Here is a 20,141-nt window from a genome sequence, read left to right on the forward strand (position 1 = left end):
TCTCATTAGGCTAAAAACATAAAATAAAATTTTAATAACCTCCCTGCTTGGTAAAGGATCCAGCAAAGTCACAAACCAATATGAAAGTTGTCCTAGGGACAAGAAATAAGAATGGGCACCTCTCATTTTTCACCCCCAAACAGTCTTTGGCATTTAGATCTTTTATAATCGGTATCAGTATATGTGTGTGTTATTCGCATACTGCTTTTTAAAATGAAAAAAAGATGTACACCAAAATATTAACAGTGGTTATCTTTAATCGGAGGGGCCATTTTTACCTTCTTTTTACCTTCTTTTTACCTCTATATATGTTGGTAATTTTCCATAATGAGGACAATTTATTTTTACAACAGAAAGAAATTAAAAAGACCAAAGATTCAAGCAGTGTAGTGTGGATAGTGCAGGTCCAGAGAGATTTAATGCACTCATTTTTGTAGCTGAGGAATCAGGCCAGGGAACAATTTAATTTCTCATTCAAGGTCACAGAGATTATAACCCAAGTCTGAAGCTAGTTTTAAAGTAAGCCAAAGATCCCAATTAACTGGTACATAATTCTTACAGGGCAAAATTTTCTTATATCATACCAAATAAAGAGTTACTTTTAAAACCATCTCTAAGGCATGCTGCAGCTTTTTATGCAAGCCAGTTGGGTTTGCGGCATTTGTTTGTAAAACTAGCTGCCAGCAGGCTACAGGTTCCCAGCCAAGATCAAGTCCATAACACAAAACTCTAACTTACTATTAGAACCATGCTCCAAGTCTTATCACAGCAGCATTCAACCCACTGAGAAGCCAAGAGGTACAAACACTCAGGATGAACTGACTTAAAACAGTGTTTAGTTACTAAATCATCAGAGAAACCCAAAACTGATTTAAAATTCTATCCTAGCTAAAACTAACCTTCACCCACGTTCATCGTCAGTTTCCACAGGGAGCAAATGCTTCATCGAAACAGGGTTTTCTCTTGGTGTGATGAGAAGGTTTGAGAACTAGATCGAGGTGATGGTTGCACACACTGTGGATATGTTCAATGTCACTGAATTGTTCATTTTTAAATTGTTAACTTTGATGTGCAAATTTCACCTCAATATATGTGGCACCAAAGAGGAAATTTTGGAAGGAGTTAGCAACTCCCACTCCTCCCCTGAGTAATTCTATTCACACACACAAACAAGTACTATAAAATGCAGATTCTCCTCAGGCTAGGAAAAGGCTCACATAGTCTTTCAACAAACCCTGTTTGAGCACCTGCTGTGCTCAGGCAATGAGGATGCAATACTCCCCTTGCTCCACGGGGAGTTCCAACCAGAGTGGGTGCCAGGTTAATTCTCTCTGAACACAGAATGCATCAGGGCACCAGAGAGTAAAACTCTAGTTTGTTTTACTACAACTTTTCCTCTGGTTTATTAAGTGAACTATTCTGATAGTCTTTTTTTTTTTTAATTTAAAATTCAAATGTTATAATCAGTTCTTCAAGAAAGGCATAAACTTTAAGAGAAAAAGATAAAAAATGTTCCTGACACTATCAAAGCTTCACATTTTTTAATCTCTAAATATTATTTCAACTGGGAAATAAAACATGTCTTGGAAAGATTTCAAACTTAATAAAACTGGGTTTTCTTTTGTGTTATTAATAGCATCACAGATAACAGAGGAGAATCTCGGCATCTTTCATCTCAGGAAATTGATCAAGTTTTTATAAGAATACATATATCAGATTTAAAAAACCTTTGGGAACAAGTAGTCCTTTCTCCCCTCCAAAGTAGTTAAGACCAAACTTGTGGCTTTAAAATTTCCCCCCAAACTAATATTATACAATCGATCAGCTATGAAAGCAGATTTTCTCTGCCTACATTTATCCAGTCGATTTTGTCTCCAATATGGAGGGCCATGTTGCCTTAGAGTACAGGACTGTCTATTGCTATTGCTCAATAAACATAATGCATTTGTTGCTTTATTTCATCTAAGTTAAGACAATAACACTTAAAGTATGTGTTTCTGAATAGGAATCCTGAAATGGTCAAATGAAGCAGGAGTGTGACAGGAGCAACAGCCACTGAGTGACATGCTGAGTGCCAATATCACGATAATGCCAATTTAAAGTAACAATGGAATGAGTAACTTGTTTACTCAAACACAAGTTAAAGTGAATCGGGGGGCTGTGGACATCTGTAGGGTGAAGGGTACAAAGTACCTGAGAAACCCCATTCCTCTGATCAGAGGGTTCAGAACTTAATTTAGCTTCTACATGAGTATAATCCGTCTTCCACTGTCATGTGTCCAGTAGCTAAGTGAACCAATTTATACTAACACGATCTTTTTCCGAGTAATAATAAAGTTCCCCAAATTAACTACTTTCTATTCTTTCAATAAAAAAGTAACACTAGTCTTACTCTATACACACATGCACGTGCGCACGCGCGCGCACACGCACACACACACACACACAGATTATTTCCACTGGTATCCATATCTACTCTACAATTAAAATGTGCTTTAAAGAAAGATATCAAGATTAATATTTCCCATCCTTTAATTCAATTGCCTTTTTAAAGAACATAAAATTTACCGACTACCTTTTCATTTGAAATCTCAAAGTTAACTACCATAAAAAATAAATCAAAGTGAGCATAATACAACATATGCTAAACCTATAGAGCTTTTCAGTCTTAGACTGACTCCCCCCAAAAAGCGGCTGAAGACCTAAGGTAACACTAGGAACGCAAAAGCTGCCGGAGGCAGCAAAACCCCTAATCTTGCTTTCAGTGCCTCTTCAAACATAACAGTCCCCTGGGGCACCCCCAGTGATCACACGCAAGCAAAGTCATCTGGAGCAACCAACACTGCTGACGAAAACACGGCTCCTTCACCTGCGCTACACAGTCTGTGTCTTCTTGGGACAGCATAATAAATAAACGTCTTCAGCTTTCTCTGGGAGGTCCTGGGGCTACAGCAGCCAGAGCAAACTCAGGATTCCTGGTGTGTCTCTGGGGCCTGTCCCCCAGCACAACTTGCTGTTTGAGAAGAGCCAGAAGGTGCCTCATCTCTCCCCATTTCTGGCACCTAACCTAACGAGCTGGGTAGAGTGTCACAGGCCCACACTAAAAACCTTTTTTTGTATGTGCTCCTGCTCCCACACGTGTCCCATGACGGTGGTGATGGTGACAGCTAACATTTGGCTGGGCAGAAATTTATGTCAAGCAACGGGCTTGACACTTCATCAAACATCTTCCCTTTAAGGTGATATTTACAAGAACTTAACTAGAGAAGTCCCTGCAGACCCCCATCCACAAACTGATTCCAAAACAGATCCCAACGGTACCTAGCAGGTTCTGGCACTTCTCCCAAAGGGGGACACTTATCTTCCATTCTTTCCAGGTGGTAACACTTTATAGATGACAAGGTAAATTTCTGATAAGTAAAGAATATATAAGGGATAGAAACCAACAAGAAAAAGGTCAACATCCCAACAGGAAAATAAGGAAATACAAACGGCTCCTGAACATTTGAGAAGATGCTCAACCTCATTCATGAGACTGCAAATTAAAACTATAACAGAAAACTTTTTCCAACTATTAAATTGGCCACGACCCCATTCTGACTCACATTCCACTGGCACGCCTGCAGGAAAGCAGGCGCTCACGCACCGCTGAAGGCAATGAAATGACCTCAACAGGGCACGCTTGGTGGTGACCCTCAACTGAGCAAGACATACGCCCTCTGCCCCAACAGTCCCATTCCTGGAAATTTATCTTTTTATTACATCTGAGTGAAATGACCTGTGTAGAAGGTTATTCACTGCAGTGCTAAGGTAATAGCAAAATAGTGGAAACCATCTAGATTGTCTATCAAATGGAAATATTTAAATAAATTATGGTACATCCATATCAGAGATGCTCTGCAGTTACAGAGAGAATGAGAGCACTCTCTATTCTGACATAGGGACATACAGAACATCAGCCACAGTATATTAGGAAGTAAAAAAAAAAGCAGAATTACAGACATAGATATTTGGATATACACACCACATGTGTGTAAAAGGAGACGAACAATGCATTTGTTTACATATTCACAAGCTATTTCTAAAAAGTGGTGTGTACAAAGAATTGGTGTGTACAAGGCCAGGCAAGGGACTTTTCACTCTCTATATACTCTGTGTACTCTTAAATTATGAATCATATGACTACCTTACCTAGTGTTTAAAAAAAAGAATTTAAACTTCAACTCCCTTTAAGGAACAATTAACAAAATTATGGTACATCCATTAAGTTAAATACCAGTCTGCTGCCAAGGAGGGCAAGGCAAAATACATTCAAATTTTCTGCGATAGAGGTCCAGGATGTCCTGTTAAATGCAGTAAAAGCAGGTTACGGAACAGCCTGCAGAAGCACCAGCCTGTTTACCAACACACACCTAATGAAAGGAGGAGTACACGTTCTGCCTTTTACTGCATCGTGTGGGACCTTTTCCTGACTCTCACACTCCCCTTTCCAGGTGAGAGTGGGTCCCCGTCCACCTGGATCCCTGCTTTCCTAGTTTCTATGAATGTGGCTATAATAGGGATGATCCTTCAAGGAGATGGGATGGAGCAAAAAAAGATTCCCCCCTCATCACAATGTAACTTCTAATGTTTTGGTCAAATAGCTTTGTCAAGGAATTTTCACTTTTTAGCTAAACTACTAGTTTCTCCTTATTCTCTTACTCACTGCACATTTCATATGTGTCGGATACCATGTTAATAAATGTACATATATTTCTTCATTTAATCCTTGTAACAACCCTGAGACCAATGCTATGTTTATTCCCATTTTACAGATGAGGAAACCGATGGCCAGAGAGCTCAAGTAATCCCCTCAGGGTCTGAGTCACATCACATTAGCATCAAGACCTTAACTCCAGACGCAAGCTCTTCCCTCCAGCAAGCTCTTCCCTCCAGCATCGTGACTGAGGCTTTAAAAATTATCTAGACGGTCACTCTCCACCCTTTGTGGGCCCAGAAAATGCCTATCATAGGAGTCAGAGAGGACTGTTTCCTGAAGCCTGAGGCATCTGTACAACAGTTGATGGCATTAGTCCCTTTTCAGACCCCTCACCTGCCCTCCTGCATCACTGTTCTCTGGTTCCAAAGGCATGGTGGAGATGCAGGAGGGAGTGGAACATTTATTAACTGCCTACTGTGTATATGAACTGATGTTGCTGTATGATCTCAGTTATTCCTCAAACATCCTAATACAGACAAGGAGGCTAAAGCTCCAAGCATGAGTAGGTGGCACAGGTTCTCACATGTATCGAGGGATAAACTGAGACTTATACTTAAGGTCCTAGATTCAAGCCCATATTCCCACAATATGAAGTTGTTCTCCACAGACGGAGCCAGAAGAGCCATCCCCTACCCTGGGGCTATCGACAATGGCAAGCGCAGCGCTGATCCCCGGCTTGCTTTCTGCCACCTTCATGTAATTGGCCTTAACTCCAAGTGCATGAAAGAAGCTGCGCACTGTCATTTCTGGGAAGCGTTCGAGGTCTCGCTTCCCAGCAATTATCGGTTCATCTCAAATAAACTCTTGACAAAAATTCTCCACAGATTTGGACATTTATGTCAACAAAGTGGAAAAATTAGATCCATGATTTGCTATTATGCCATAATGACAAGGTATGTGTTCAGTGGCACTGATATGCCAGGACATAATATGATGTTAAAGAGCCTTATAAAGCAGATGGTTTGTGTGTGTCAGAATTTTATAAAAGAACACTCAAATATTTGTTTCACCTCTAGAGAGAAATACACCAAAATATTAGGACGTTGTTTTTCTGGCTGATAGGATTTTCAATGATTTGAGGTTTTCTTCCTCACTATAGGATTATGTTTTCTAAATTTTCTACAGTGAATGTATTTCTTTTGTAAATGAAGTTATACAAATAAAACAATGACAGAAAACAAATATGTGAACTATTAAAAAAAATATAGTGAAAGAATACATCGGTTTTCCTGCTATTACCATTTCATTCTAACAATACATCTGTACTATGAAGCTTGGGGAGAAATATAGACGCTTTAAAATATGTAAAATTAAAGGAGGAGGGAGAAACAACCAGGTAATTACTACTGGACAACCTTCCATATCCTATCTTCCTCTTAGATTGCTTCATTAAACCCCAACAGGAAATCAGCTATTTCTCCAACAGAATCCGGGCTTAGATTACAGTAAAGAAACTTATCGGAATCATCTTCCTTCTAATCGTTAAAGCTCAGGAGCCTGCCTACCTAGCTTAGGTGAACACAAATTAGGAGTGAATGAAAAATCTAGAGGTAAAAGGTTCAGCGGGTATCTATATTTAGAAAAAAGGGAAGTCTTAAGTAGTCTAGGAATACAAAAGACACAGGCAGGAATCATAGTCAGGGGCTGGAAAGGAACAAGGCTGGGAGGCAGGGAGGCCACAGCGAGGCTGTCATAATGATCCAGGCAAGAAATGACCCAAAGAAAACACCGGCAGCAGGGACAGTGCTGAGGGTGGGCCCTGCAGGGTAGGGAAGGCAGCAGCCTGGACGACCACTTGTTATTTGTCATGGTACTGCTTAGAGTGCAAAGCAAGCACTGAATGGGAGCAGAATGGACCAGATTTCCTTATTTAAGGCCCTTTATAGGACCAAGAGTCTGTGAATTGGGCCTCATACAAAAGTGAGAGATAATCAACTTCATAAACCTGCTCTAGGAAATGACTCCAGCAGCTCTGTTACTTTAAGATCATTCACAGCGAATTGTACATGTCCCAACTATTAGATGGCCATTTTGTATTACTAACATCTGATATCTCATTTACAACTACTAAAACTCTATTCAAACTAAAAGTAAGCTGCAATATGAGCAACTATGTGTAACCTCAATACCAGAACAGAAAAATTCATTAAGATCAAAAACTCTAGAAAGGTAAAGAACCTCTTACCATGCATAAAAATGTTCATTCGCATCCCATCTTTTCAACATTTTTATTTCAAAGCACGTATCAGCATATTCCTTTTCTAAGAAATTTCCCCCAACTTAAGACATTTTAAACAAGGCTGCTCATCTTGGCTGTTCAATTTTGAACTATCAAGAGCACCCCCTGCCCTAAATCATGGTTATTATGCAGCAGATTCTAGCCCTTGTCTTACAGAAAATAGGGAAACTGTACCTAGTTTCTTAGCTAGCTCCAGGAAACATAGTCATCCTCAGACCCTTCTTAGAATCACACACTGTTGATCCCAAGATCTAATTATTCTTACAGAGAGAGAACATTTTCCAAGGCACCTATTATTACCATTCAACTGAGACTTTCCATTTTAAGATCTAACAACTCCAAACCCTCTATTCAGGAATGTACAAGAAGAAACTCCATGGCAACTGGTACTAAAGTTATAAGAACAAGGACATATTCTAGCTAGCCTTCCTTGCTTGGTTTTTAAAATAGGACTGTTTGCACCAAAAAAAATCTTGTGCCTTCTTTTCACTGCTGAGAATGAGTATGTTCAAATCTGCCATCACAGAGTCATAGACCTACAGGAGTCAAGGTTACCATTATATGGTTTCTTCACCTATCCCTCCCCATGTCTGCCACGGTCACTTCTGTAAGACAAGCAAGGGAGGGGAGGGGAGAGGAAGGGGAGAGGTTGAAAGGAGAGGAAGAAAAGGGATCTGACAAGAAAGAGAAAAGGAAAGAAAGGGGCATCGGTTGCCCTGGCTGCATTCTTACAGGGCACAGCTCTGAGTTGCTGGCCTCCCACCTAATAGCACGCCCATTCGGCCACTGCCTCTGGGGTCTCAGGTCTCTTACAGGAGGGTAGCTCACCCCTATTCTCTAAATCTGTTGGCCACCCCCTCCTCTGTCCTAGCTCCCTCCCAAACCTCTCACTCCTGGGTTAGCGTTTTCTTCATATACATTCTTATGTCTGGTCCAGGCCTCTTTTTCTGTCATTGTCTCCTTTATTTTCTTTACAGACTTTCTCACAATCTATCACCAGCTTCTATTACTACTTAATATTTAAATTTTCCTGCCTTTGATGTGTGTGGCCTGAGGACAACCTGAATTGTAATAGCCTAAACACTAATAATTATTATTTACTTACAGCCATATGTTTTTGTATTTTCTTGGTAGACTCAAAGGAAAGTAATTGATATTTTTAAAGAACAATTTGTTCTACCTAGCATTTTAACTTTAGTTTTTCAGCCAGACCTGTTGGATGCAGAAATTCTCTCACACATTTTCATTCACTGCCACACAGTTTGATTCTTTTGGAGTATTTCCATCATGTAACTATTACATTACAGCTATTTAACAGAACTGTTAAATAAAAACCTTTCCTGCCTTTACTTATAACTCAAAAGACAGGAGCAACATCTTTACTGACGGGGAGCATAATTCGCTTGTGGTAACTACAAAAGGTGGGAAGGAGGGGACCCAACTGTGTTTTCTGATCAATTCTGTAACAATCCAATTCAAAAATATTCTTTATCTTCTAAACGTTTTAATGTACTTTCAAAATTTCCTAATATGAATGTGTTATTACTTTTATAAACAGAAGGGTTTTGTGTGTGTGTGTGTGTGTGTAAGCCTAATCATATTAAGATTTTTCATAAAGTTTCTCTGAAAGAAGTAAAAAATGTTTTCAGCTTTCTCATATGCTTAAGTTTGGTTGTAATTACTCAGACCATATAATTCATCATACAAACCAGGACGGTTGTGGGCATAAAGGGGGACTGTATGAACATATATGCAGGAACAATAGGCATAAATCAGGGTGCGCCAGCACGCTCAAATATTATAATACCTGAGTGTGCCCACTTCACAACTCTCTTCCTAACTGGTGAATTGGGAAATTGTTTTCTGTGCTAGGAGATGCCAATGTAAACAGTCTTCAGATGTGATTTTAGCTGGTCGTTCTCAGCAACGAGGCAGGAAATCTGCTTCCTAGCTGAGAGAAGACAACAGGGAAAAACTCCTCAGGGGCAGAGGGACGGATCAGTGCTTTCCTGACTCAATGGACACAACATACCACAAAAGACCAGAATCTTTAATTCCATATTCTATCAATTCATTACTTCCCCACGCCAACTTAAAAACAAACAAACAAAGCATCCTATGTTTAGTTTGTGTGTTTCTTATTTTATCTACAGGGACCACCAGACACCCAGGTGCCTAACCCCAAAGCCCTCTTGACTTCTGTTGTACCTGGCCGCCCACATCCAACCCAACACCAAATCTGGTCAGATCTACTTTCACCACCTCTCAAAGCTACCTGTTCTTCATCCACCTGTCTTTCTTCCTAGATGCTCTCAAAGACCCCAATCCAACAGGCCTGCCAAACCCTTGTCCCGAGTGTTGTTTCACTTTTCAGAGCTCCTCCATCCCCTGCATCAGCCTCAATCCTCTCCTTACACCACCTAGGGTCCACGGTGCATCACTGCAATCACTCCCGCACGAACCTCAGCTGCTGTGCTCCGGCACTCACCAGGCAAAGGCCCAGCTCTGGCTAAATCTGAAAGTCCATCCTTATTCATAGTCCAGCTCACTCTCATAATGCCTGGGTCACTGGCTGCCTGGATGGAGCTTCTGTGGTTCCCCTCCTACCTCAGCAACCCCTTGGCTGGCCCTGCCCAGCCTCCACACTGTCCCCTTGGCTGGCCTTGCCCAGCCTCCACACCTCATCGGTATGGTAGAGACCAGCTGATACGTTAAGTCATAATCCTACATCTGGAGAAATACTAGCCCTGAATAATAATGAATGTGTGTCATCGGCCTTATCTGCCTAACGTCAATTGTCCAGATAAAACTACCTCTATCTTGGGCACTGCTGCCATAATGCAAAGCATGGCCATCTAAACAATAAGTCATTCATTTACTCTCCCACCTTGTAATACAAGTCTGAACTTAGGTTGCAGGCTATTTCACAAGAATACATTTTTGGAGATTAAACTAGGCCTTCAACATCCCCCAGTACAGAGTGGGCACTGAGCCAGTTTCACAGCATTCACAGCAAGCATGCTTTCTTCTGGGATCTAATCCCGTCAGGTGACTGCAGCCACAGCACAGGGCCAAAACCAGAGTCAGCCAACAGGGATCCCCAGGAGACTATCTCATGTGAAAAGCATTTGGTTTTTGAGGGCCTTAACCTTTACTGAAAACACGAGTATTAAAGCTAACCCTATGTCGATTCAATATCGAAACTACTTTAGAATGATTAAAGAGGAAGGGACGGCAGGGAATGCCCTTACTGGAAGGGTGAAGAAAGTGGGGTGCTTTGCTTCGTCCTCGTATTTGCCTTCGGTTGAACTCCCAGTCTCCATGGATTTGGACGTAGTGTTCTTACCAATACCCATCATTAAGGAAAAACAAGTTGTTTGGCCACTGGACTGGAGTGGCTGGAAGTGAAGGCTTGTTCAAGCAGGGAGCCCAGGATCAGAGTTGGCTCTTCCAGTGCCTGGAGCACCCAATTCTCAGGCAGAGATGAGCCCCACCAGCACCATCTTTTAGCATCTAGAAAAGGAGAAAGAAGCCAAGTCACTGCAATACACAAACAACACAGGACAGACACATGGTTATCATGTTTTCTGGACGGAAAAGTCAGAATACAAGTTATACCCAAACACCCAAGGACACAGTACTTAACACTTTCCGAATCCCCACCCTCTTTGTTTAAGGTCACTCATTGATTCTAAATTGTCCCCTAGAGAGGAACATATTTCAAAATATCAGAATATTAGGGATAAAAATAGGTCTTCCTTTGACATGCATTATGGTCTACATTTTATCGCCCTGCACTATCCGATAGAACTTTCTGAAAAAGTAGAACTGTTCTGTACCTGCCCTGTCCCACCTAGTTGTCACTTGTCACAAAGCTACTGAGCACTTGAGATATGGCTAGCATAATAAACAGAATGTTTAATTGTATCTAATTTTAATTCAGTTACATTTAAATAGCCACTTGTAGCTAGTGTCACCCATACTACAAAGTGCAGTTACAGCCAATTTGCTATGATTAAATGGATATTAAAATTCTAAATTCCCTACATGTGCTCAATTAAAGGCAGAGGAAGGCACTCAAAAGCACAAAAAAGAGGAGATAAACCCAATCTAGAATTGAATGACACATGGAATTCTAGGAAGGCAGCAAGATGAGCTTTAAATGGGCTAGAATGCCACACAAAAAAATAGAGCCAAAACATTCGCTATCAAATGAGAACATAAACCTAAAGAAAAAAAATCCAACCAATAAAGGAGTAGGGGGGTTAAAATAGCAAGAGATTAGGAGATACAGGAAGAGGGGGAAGGAGATCAACAGTACTAGATCCAAGATGGATCTCATATGCTCAGAGAATCTCAGAGAATCTGATATTACTTAACAACACGCAAGGCTCCAAGCTAACAAAAATCCGAAGCAGAAGTCAAAAGCAGGAAATTACTGAAACAATTCTATACAGCCACATTTTGGTGAAGAAGAAGATTTAATAAGCATTTGGAGAATTTGGCTTCAAAAATTAAGAAGGCACAAAGGAGCCCTACAAGGCTTGGTACATATACAATAAAATATGCCTGGGCATGCCTAAATTTTTATGTAGGAAAAAAAAACCACCGCAAGCAGGTAGGGGTGAGAAGGTACAGAGAACATTCACCGGCACATTGATTAGAATGATGTCGGATGTTAGAGCAATTAATTTCCCACTGAGAATGAATAAACTTGGCCAAGCTGTCCTACAAATGTGAGGACCCACTTACAAGAAGATTAGAAATATAAGCAGGCAGCCTCCTGGTTCAAGGAATTCTGTTAGGGGTACTTTTCATTCAACAAATACTTCAAATGAGCCAGTGTGGTTGTGGTGGGGTGGGGAGTGAAATCTAAATAAATAAAAGAAAGAATTATACAAAATTTTAGAGTTCAACAGTTAGAGGGCAAAAAGTAAAATAAAAGAGTTGCCAGAAAATTAAGTTCTGCCTCAATGCAATAGAGGAGCTAGGTAGAGACATCAAAGTTTTCTGAGGTGGCTCTTTTGGTTTAAATGTTCCTGCACATGTTGCATTCTTGTTCACATCCATATCTGTTTAAAGCAGTGGCTCTCAACCAGGAGTGACTTTCCCCTCTGGGGGGCATCTGCCAACATCTAGAGACATCTTTGTTCATTACAACTGGGGGAGAGCTACTAGCATCTAACAGGTGGAGGTGACGGGTGCTACTAAAACGTCCTACAGTGTCCAGGACAAATTGCACAATAAGGAATCATCTAGGTCCAAATGTCAATCGTGCCAAGGCTGAGAAACCCTGGTTTACAGATATTTCCCTCCCCACCCCTCAAAAGTGGCATCCCAAATGTGCTATGTGGCTCCTTAACACAAGATCATGCACACCCAAGGGAGATATGTACCATTTTGAGAAACAAGGACATGCCTTTCACCAGATGGAACAAAGCACGTTAAGGAATGAATCTATGCGACTTAGTGCCATTTAGTGACTTTTAAAGTAAGTTTTCCTTTTCAAGAACAAGGACAAGTGGGTCATTATATTTTCTCTTGATCTTTTCTGCTGCTTACAGGGGACATGAGGACCCAACTTTGCTATGCAGTTTCCAATATATAAAAGTACGGACTTTTGATAACCAGGAGGGAAGTCATGAACACTGCTTAGCTCTACTTGTGACCCTGACAGAGATGGCATATATTAATTACTTGGAATTAACCTTTTCCATACTTTCTTTCTTTAAAGGGTTTTATGACAATTCAAAACGACGACGACAACAATACCTAGCAGCGGCGAAGTTTGCAAAGAGGCAGAACACAGAATATCCCCTCATCTGCTGTACATCTGTACGGCTACAGCAGTGTGTGGCTGCTCAGGTTCCTGTGACTAGAGACGTTTTCTTCAGCTACTTACTGGTCCTTTCCTTAAACACATATTTCAGCCTCACCATCAGGGGTAAGCAATCGGCAGGGTTTATGCTCTTCCTAAAGAGCTTGGATGAAGCCTTTGGTAATTGTCTCTCTCAGGCTCTTCTTCCTTCACCTGGGGCCTCCTATAATTGACACTCCAGAAACAGGTGTTGCCAAGATAACCACCAACAGGTGAGTCCAATGATGCTAGCTTTCTGCTACCTCCAGATTGTCCCTTCCCCTGAACCGATCCCAGCCACGTACAAGGTACATGACAGAAGCAAGAAAATGAGTCACCGAGCAGCTCACTGCACAGGAGTTGGCGGGCAGATTAGCTAAGAGCAGCTAGGGTGCCAAGTTAAAAGGGGCTGTACTCAATTCAGTAGGAAAAAGAGGAGACTCTAAGAAAAGAGGGCTCAAAGGGATAAGGATAATGGCCAGATCTGCACTTGGGGAAGGGACTTTACTATATGAAGAAAGGTGGACAAAATAGAAGGCTAAGTAGAAACAGGAAGATCAGAAGCCTACTAGAGTGTCTGTGCAGGTGAGACATGGGGGCTCTAGGGCCCCAGTGATGTGAAAGAAAAGAAGGGTAGATGGTAAGAGGAAAACTGAAGAGCAAAATAGAGCTAGAACCAGCCAGTGTAGAGGGCATAGGGAAAGGGAAAGTCAAATGGCACCAAGGTCTCTCACCTGGGAGTCCAAGACAGCAATAACGCATAAAACAAAAATGTTTGTTTCACTACAAAAACACTGCAGACTTCTTGAAAATGTGAAAGCACAAATCACCTTAAAAAAAAAAAACAAACAACCTTCTGCAATCCTCACCATAATGAATCAAAAGCATGGAAGGAAGGAAGGAAGGAAGGAAGGAAAGAAGGAAGGAAGGAGCGAGCAATCTATTTGACAACTGAGGGAGGATCTAACTTCAAAAAGCAGGTTCAAGAACACCTCCTTAAGCCTACATGAGAGCTGGCGCCAGCGTCGGCTCTGAAGTCTCACGGGGGAGAGAATGGGGGTGTCACTGGACATCAGAGGGGAATGAACAAGCAGAAAGCAGACTAGACAGTCAGAGTGGGGTTAATGCCCAATGGGACATAATTAATGCAAGAATCAGGAGAGTACCTTTAAAAATAATTCTAATTCATATCCTCAAAGGAAAAGTAGTAATTAAAGGACCAAAAAGAATTCTTAGAATTTAAATACAACTTCTAAAAGAAATCTCTTGATGGATGCATTACTGGGAACCAAACATAAATTGTTAGAACAATTCTACAAACAGATGCCAGAAGAATCGATATCTGTAAAAGAGGAATTCCCACAGACCATCAGGGAACAGATGAATAAGGAGTCCAAAAACTAACAGATAAAACATCCTCACTGAAAACAAACTTCAGATCCACTGGACATCTCAAGTGCAGGGCGAGGAGTATTGAAAAGAAAACACTACTGATACATCCTGGTAAAATGTCAGAATTTTAAAGATATAAAACCTTGAAAACTTTCTCAAAAAAAAAAAAAGCATGCAAACAAAACAGATTGCCTATGAAGGAAAAATTAGTATATTGTCTTTTATTACATTATAGATATTTTATAAGCATTTGCCATATAATAGCAAAAAAAGAAAAGTGACATCTCCAGTGTTCAAGAGAAAAGAAGGCAGCCCTAAAATTCCACACTGACAACCCCTACTACCTATTCTATCATATACACACTTCATTATTCCTCAAAACTATGCTATTTAACAGTGATATGAGGTTCTGCTGCAGAAATTACAACTCTACTGGTGGCCACCTGGGAGGACCATGTCTGTTTTAACGATTACAAACAATGGCGTTGCGCGACAAACCCTGTGTATAACCTGATCCCTTGGAAAAGAATCTCCAAAGACTAAAGGGTCAGAAGATTTTTAAGGCTCTTGAGACATAACACAAAGCTCTCTTCCAGAAAGACCTTCCCAACTGGCAGTCCCACCAGCAGTTTATGCAACCATCTCATCAAAGTTTGATAGCCCTAATATAAATCTGTGCCAGTAGATAATTTTTCAGAGATTTTTGCAATGTGTTGATTTGTGAGTTTTTCATATCTATTAGCAAGTACAGAGACTCTTAGGGTTATCTCCTTATGCCCTTGGACTATTTTTCTATAGTGTTTACAGATCTTTGTTTTTTATTTTTAAGGATATTAATCCTTTAAGCTTTTGTCACATGTGATACAAATATCTTATTCCAGCTTTTTGTCTGCTCGTGAATTTTGTAGATGATCTTTCAGAATGATTTTCATTTTTATGAAACCAAATCCATCAATCCTCTACATCTTGATCTAGCCACCCATTAACCTCCCGAGATGTAGGGGGGAAAAAATGCAGCATGACAATAAACATATCTAAAAATAAGATCTGCCTGAAGTCGCCCACATAAACCTTTACCTTGACCACCAGAAGCTTATGTTTTCCAGAAGATATGACAAGCAAAGAGGATGGTGAAATACTGTCAGATGTTCACAAGGCCATGTGCCATGCAGTCATATTTGTAATAACTGACACTAACGAGCTCTTTGCTTCACGTCCAGCCCCATCACCAGCCTTTCCAATTATGCACTTATCCTTGTTAAGGGAAAATGATAGGAGTTTTTAATATAGAATACGTTTACTCTCCTAAGTTAATTTTACCTTTGTGCTTGTTTCAGACATGGATATCTGCTTTGGCAGTTCCAACCCTTCCCCTTGTCCCCATTCCTAGAAACAAGTTCCCTTCTGACAAGACCACTTTCCATCAAGCACCTCTACCAAGTGTTTAACTGACCCTCACAAGCTCTACTGGGGTCCCATCCACTCCCTTAGTCAGTCTCTTTTACGGCAGCCTCTTTGGAGTGTTCAAAAGACATAGACCCAAATGAGCAAGCAGGGGATGGGGCCAAAGAAAGTGCAGCACATGAGGTTCTGAGAAGGCTTCTAGGCAGAGGACTGCAAAGCCTGGGAAAGGTGGACATCTTGTTGGGTAAGAAAAATAGAGGGAAGAAGAAGGGGAAAGACAGTGAACTCTGAAGAAATGCATCCTTGGATATCCCAAAATGACAGAGCATTCCACGGCCAAGTACTCAAGAGTAAGGAAGACAGCCTCAAGGGCAGACACCCCACACTAACCCGAGATGAGGGTTTCACCAGGCAGCCTGCCCTTTTGTGTGGGGAAATGTCAAGGCCCAGAGGCAAAGGCAGCAAAAGATAAAGGGTTGGATGGGTGGGAAGTGGGGTTTAGAGGCAGTGTCAGAATTTGTGTTAAACCAAAAAGTGAAATCCCCCACGGAATCTGACACAGGGGCAAGCTTGCCCACAGTCTCTCATCACCTCTTCCTACTCCTTGCGAAAGAATAAGCAGCTAAGCCACTGCCATCTTGGCCCTGACCTCGAGGCACAGGGGAAAGGAGGGGCTGAGGGCTGAAAAATCAGGGCCAGAACAATGAAAATGATGAGGACAACACAATGAGAGCAGTAACAGCAGTTTTCCAGCTAAGAGCCTACTGTGCAGGCACATCTCTTTTATAAATGGCAGTTATTTCTCCCTAGTAAGCACAAGATTACCTAATTTTCACACTAACTCCACAAAAGTTGGAAAACTGAGTTTCAGAGAATTTGCCAAAGTATACACAGCTATAAGTAATGGAAGATTTAAACTTTAATCAGTCTTCCGGTCCTAATGTTTATGCAAGCAAGGCATAAAAGTGTCCTTTAAATGCTCAGTTTACAGTTGACCTTTCCCGAGCAAATACAGCCCGGGCCAGCTGGCCTACAAGCATTGTCTCTGCATGACTTGCTATGTGGTTTCTGCCCTTGTGATTTTTGAGGGAGCTCTGAGGGGCCAGGACTGCTGAAACCCACGATCCCCAGACCAAGAGCTCCCAAATCTATGCAGTCTGGCCATTCCACAGCACAAGCCACCATCTCATCCACAGTACAACAGCCTCTTGCTTGTTTTCTTGTTCCATCTTGATGGCTCTACCAGTTGTCCATACTGCAGCTAGCGTACAACCATACTACAAAAACTAGCATGCTCTTTGACAGTGTCCTAATTCACCCTAGACTAGAACCAATAAGCACCCTTTACCTCACCCCTTTCCCTTGTAAGTAACTCCCATCAGTGCCTTCTCTGATCATCACTTCGCCATTGTGTCTGGGAATCCATGAAGATGACAGTGAGATGACATCTGCCTGCCACAGCCTGTATTTCTTGCTCCCCATGCCGACCTTGGCACCTATGTTAGAAGCACCCCAAGATTTGTGGTATGAATAAATTATGCTTTAAAAAATAAAGGTACCTGATATAATGTAACAGTCATCCTTGCTTAATAATATTCCTAAATTGGGTAAGGAAATTAACAGCCAACATCAACCATATATATCTGTGACAAAATACACACATTAACGTCAGTAACGAGACAGGGTGCTGACAGCACTATTATTGTTTGACTGATGAAGATAAGGAAAGGACCAAATTATAACCATATCAAGAGATAAGGCTATGTGAGAGAATCTATACATAGACGGCAAGGTACAAAACAAATGAGCAAAAATCTCTTTCAATGTTGGTTGAAACACTTTCCAAATGCCAGCAATAAGCATCTAGGTCAGAAGCTGGCAAATGCACCTGGCCTGGTTTTGTATGGTCCCCAACTAAGAATGATTTTTACATTTTTGAAGGGTTATAAACAAGGAAGAAGAACACGTGATAGGAAACCTGGCTCACAAAACCTGATGTTTACAATAAAGTTTGCCAGACTCTAAAGAGAATGAAGAAATTGTTTAAAATGAGAATAGCATTAAATACTTAAAATATTTAACAAAAACATTCGTGGCCTTTAAGAATACACCTACATACTATTACTAAGAGCCATAAAAGAAATTTCAATAACCAGAGAAACAGACTATATTCTTGGATAAGAAAGCTGTACACATACACATCCAATGTCCTATAAACTTAATGTACATAAATTTAACAAAAATCAAAACCCCAAACAGGGATCCTAATGTCAAGTTTAATAAAGCTTCAACACAGGCACAAAAGCAAACAGATCAGAAACAGAAAACCCACAAACCAATGAATATATGATACAGGAGGCACTTCAAATCGTAAGACAAAAATATGAATTTTTCAGTACAGCATACCAAAACAACTGGCTCACCATTAAGTAATAAAATCCAAAAGAAGTAACACCTAAGGTTAAAAAAAATAAAGCCACTAAATGATTGTATTATGTTGGGGTAGGGGTCTCCTTTCTTAGCATGTCAATAAAGATGAAAAAGAGACTAATACATTTTGCAATATAAATTTTTTTTTTAGATTTCAGTATGGAGAAAAACCACACAAACAAAATTAAAAGGCAAAATATAATATACATAACATGGTGATAGCCTTATATTTGAAGTCTTACAAATCAATAAACAGAAAACAAAAATCCTTAATATAAAAATAGGCAAAACATAAGAGCTTCTAATCTTTAATCCCATCTAAATAAAAATGACAAAATAAATGTTCAGTCCTTATTTAAAATCAAATAAAAGTATACTGAAATGAGGTACCTTTTTTTTTTAACCTACGTCATTTTTAATACACTTACTATAAAGTGATGGAGCAAGACAAATTCACACTCCTAACGAAAATTAAATTTGTTAATGAAGCAATGTGGTTTGTACGTATCAAAAGAAGTATAAATATTCATATTTACTTCAATTATTTGTCCTAAAGAAATGCTACTTCTAGGAATTTATAAGGTAATAATTAGCTGACATAGATATTTAGCTACAAAATTATACATGTTAACATTATTAAGACCAAAAATATAATATCCAACACTAGGGAATTAAATGGTTTAATTGTGCTATATTAACACAAAGGAATACCACGCAGCCATTAAAAAGATGGCATAGAAATATTTACTGACAGTTAAAGATATTCACTCTATGTTATCCAAGGAAACTGGTTAACATAGAGTGAAATAAGCCAGTCATAGAAGAAAGTATACCACATGATTCCACTTACATGAAGTATTTTAAGGTAGTTGAACTCACAGAGGCAGAGACTAGAATGGTGGTTGCCAGGGACTAGGGGTAGAGGGCAAAGTGGGCAGTTACTATCCAACAAGTTTATTACCCAAGATGAGTTAAGTGCTAGGGGTCTGCTGTACAAGATTGCGCCTACAGTTAACACTCATTGTACGCTTAAATTTTGTGTAGATCTCAGGTTAAATGGTTTTACCACAATAACAACAATAACAGAAGATATTAATTTTTTAAAGTGAAATAATGAGTAAAAGAAATTAAAGGCAATTATACAATGAAACAATAGTACATAGAGCACTACCCCACTGTTTATGTGTAAGTGTGCATACACACACCGAAATGTTAACCAAAATGCTGGTGGGTAGGACAGCAAAGAACTTACTTTTTTTTTTTACTCCTTTATATTTCCTAAAGTTATTTACTTAACAATGAAAGGTATACCAACTTTCTCCCCAAAGAGCCCGATGATGTCCACATCAGCACCCAGTTCTTCCCCATAGATCTAGAGGTGTCGCTACTCCTTAACAAGGCAACACAAAGCAGTTCAGTCCTTCCTGTTGAGATGTCATAACACAGCCCTGTAGTTACAGGACAGTGTGGAATAACATTCTCATGTCTCAAGTTGTAAAATAACTTTTGTTGCAAGAATGGGAAAAAGCCAAGGTTTTGTAAATTATACTTAGCAGGTAAAGGGGGGAACTGACAATAGAGGAGGTGTACCAATTAACCAAGGCTGCCGCAAAGAAGTGGCCCTCAACTTGTACTCCATGTTGGAACCACCTAAGAACTTTAAAAACACTATGGCTTGGGTCCACACTCAGGAGTCTGATTAAATAGGTCTCTGTAGCCTGAGCATCTGGATGTTTTAATACTACCGTGCAGCCACAGTTAAAAATCACTACCTTCGAGCAAGCAGGAAATCATTACAATATTTTTTAAAAAGTCAACCTCAAAATAAATGTAAGCCTAACAGGGTAAAAGACAGCAATATGGAAAATTCTGCTACGAGTACAATAGTAAAATATTTAACAAACTTTCAATTGCCAAAGAATTAAACCACCACCAATAATCAAGCACAAATGCAGAAAAGCTTTTAATTAGTATTTATTTCATCAGCTGTTCAGCCTCTGATCATTTCTATGTGACCATTTCTCTCCAATCCTTCACTGTGGCTTACCATGGCCACCTGA

At 40.2% G+C, this 20,141-nt stretch overlaps 1 protein-coding gene across 8 annotated transcripts in view; it reads right to left on the reverse strand.

The window, feature by feature from the left end:
• Positions 1–20,141, reverse strand: part of SLC23A2 (solute carrier family 23 member 2) — a 112,230-nt gene that overhangs the window by 54,815 nt on the left and 37,274 nt on the right. For 5 of the 8 annotated variants that reach the window (XM_016134384.2, XM_016134088.2, XM_016133943.2 and 2 more), the window contains one exon: positions 10,250–10,511. The exons of 2 other annotated variants lie outside the window; for them this stretch is intronic. In XM_016134384.2, the coding sequence (XP_015989870.1) occupies positions 10,250–10,357 (108 nt within the window). In that variant the 5' untranslated portion in view covers positions 10,358–10,511. Of the gene's footprint in view, positions 1–10,249; positions 10,512–11,750; positions 14,395–20,141 lie in introns of those variants that run through there. One more of the 8 variants, XM_016134228.2, reaches the window with a different exon arrangement.

This window comes from Rousettus aegyptiacus, unplaced genomic scaffold, assembly GCF_014176215.1.
Source record: "Rousettus aegyptiacus isolate mRouAeg1 unplaced genomic scaffold, mRouAeg1.p scaffold_m13_p_12, whole genome shotgun sequence".
Taxonomy (NCBI): Eukaryota; Metazoa; Chordata; class Mammalia; order Chiroptera; family Pteropodidae; genus Rousettus; species Rousettus aegyptiacus.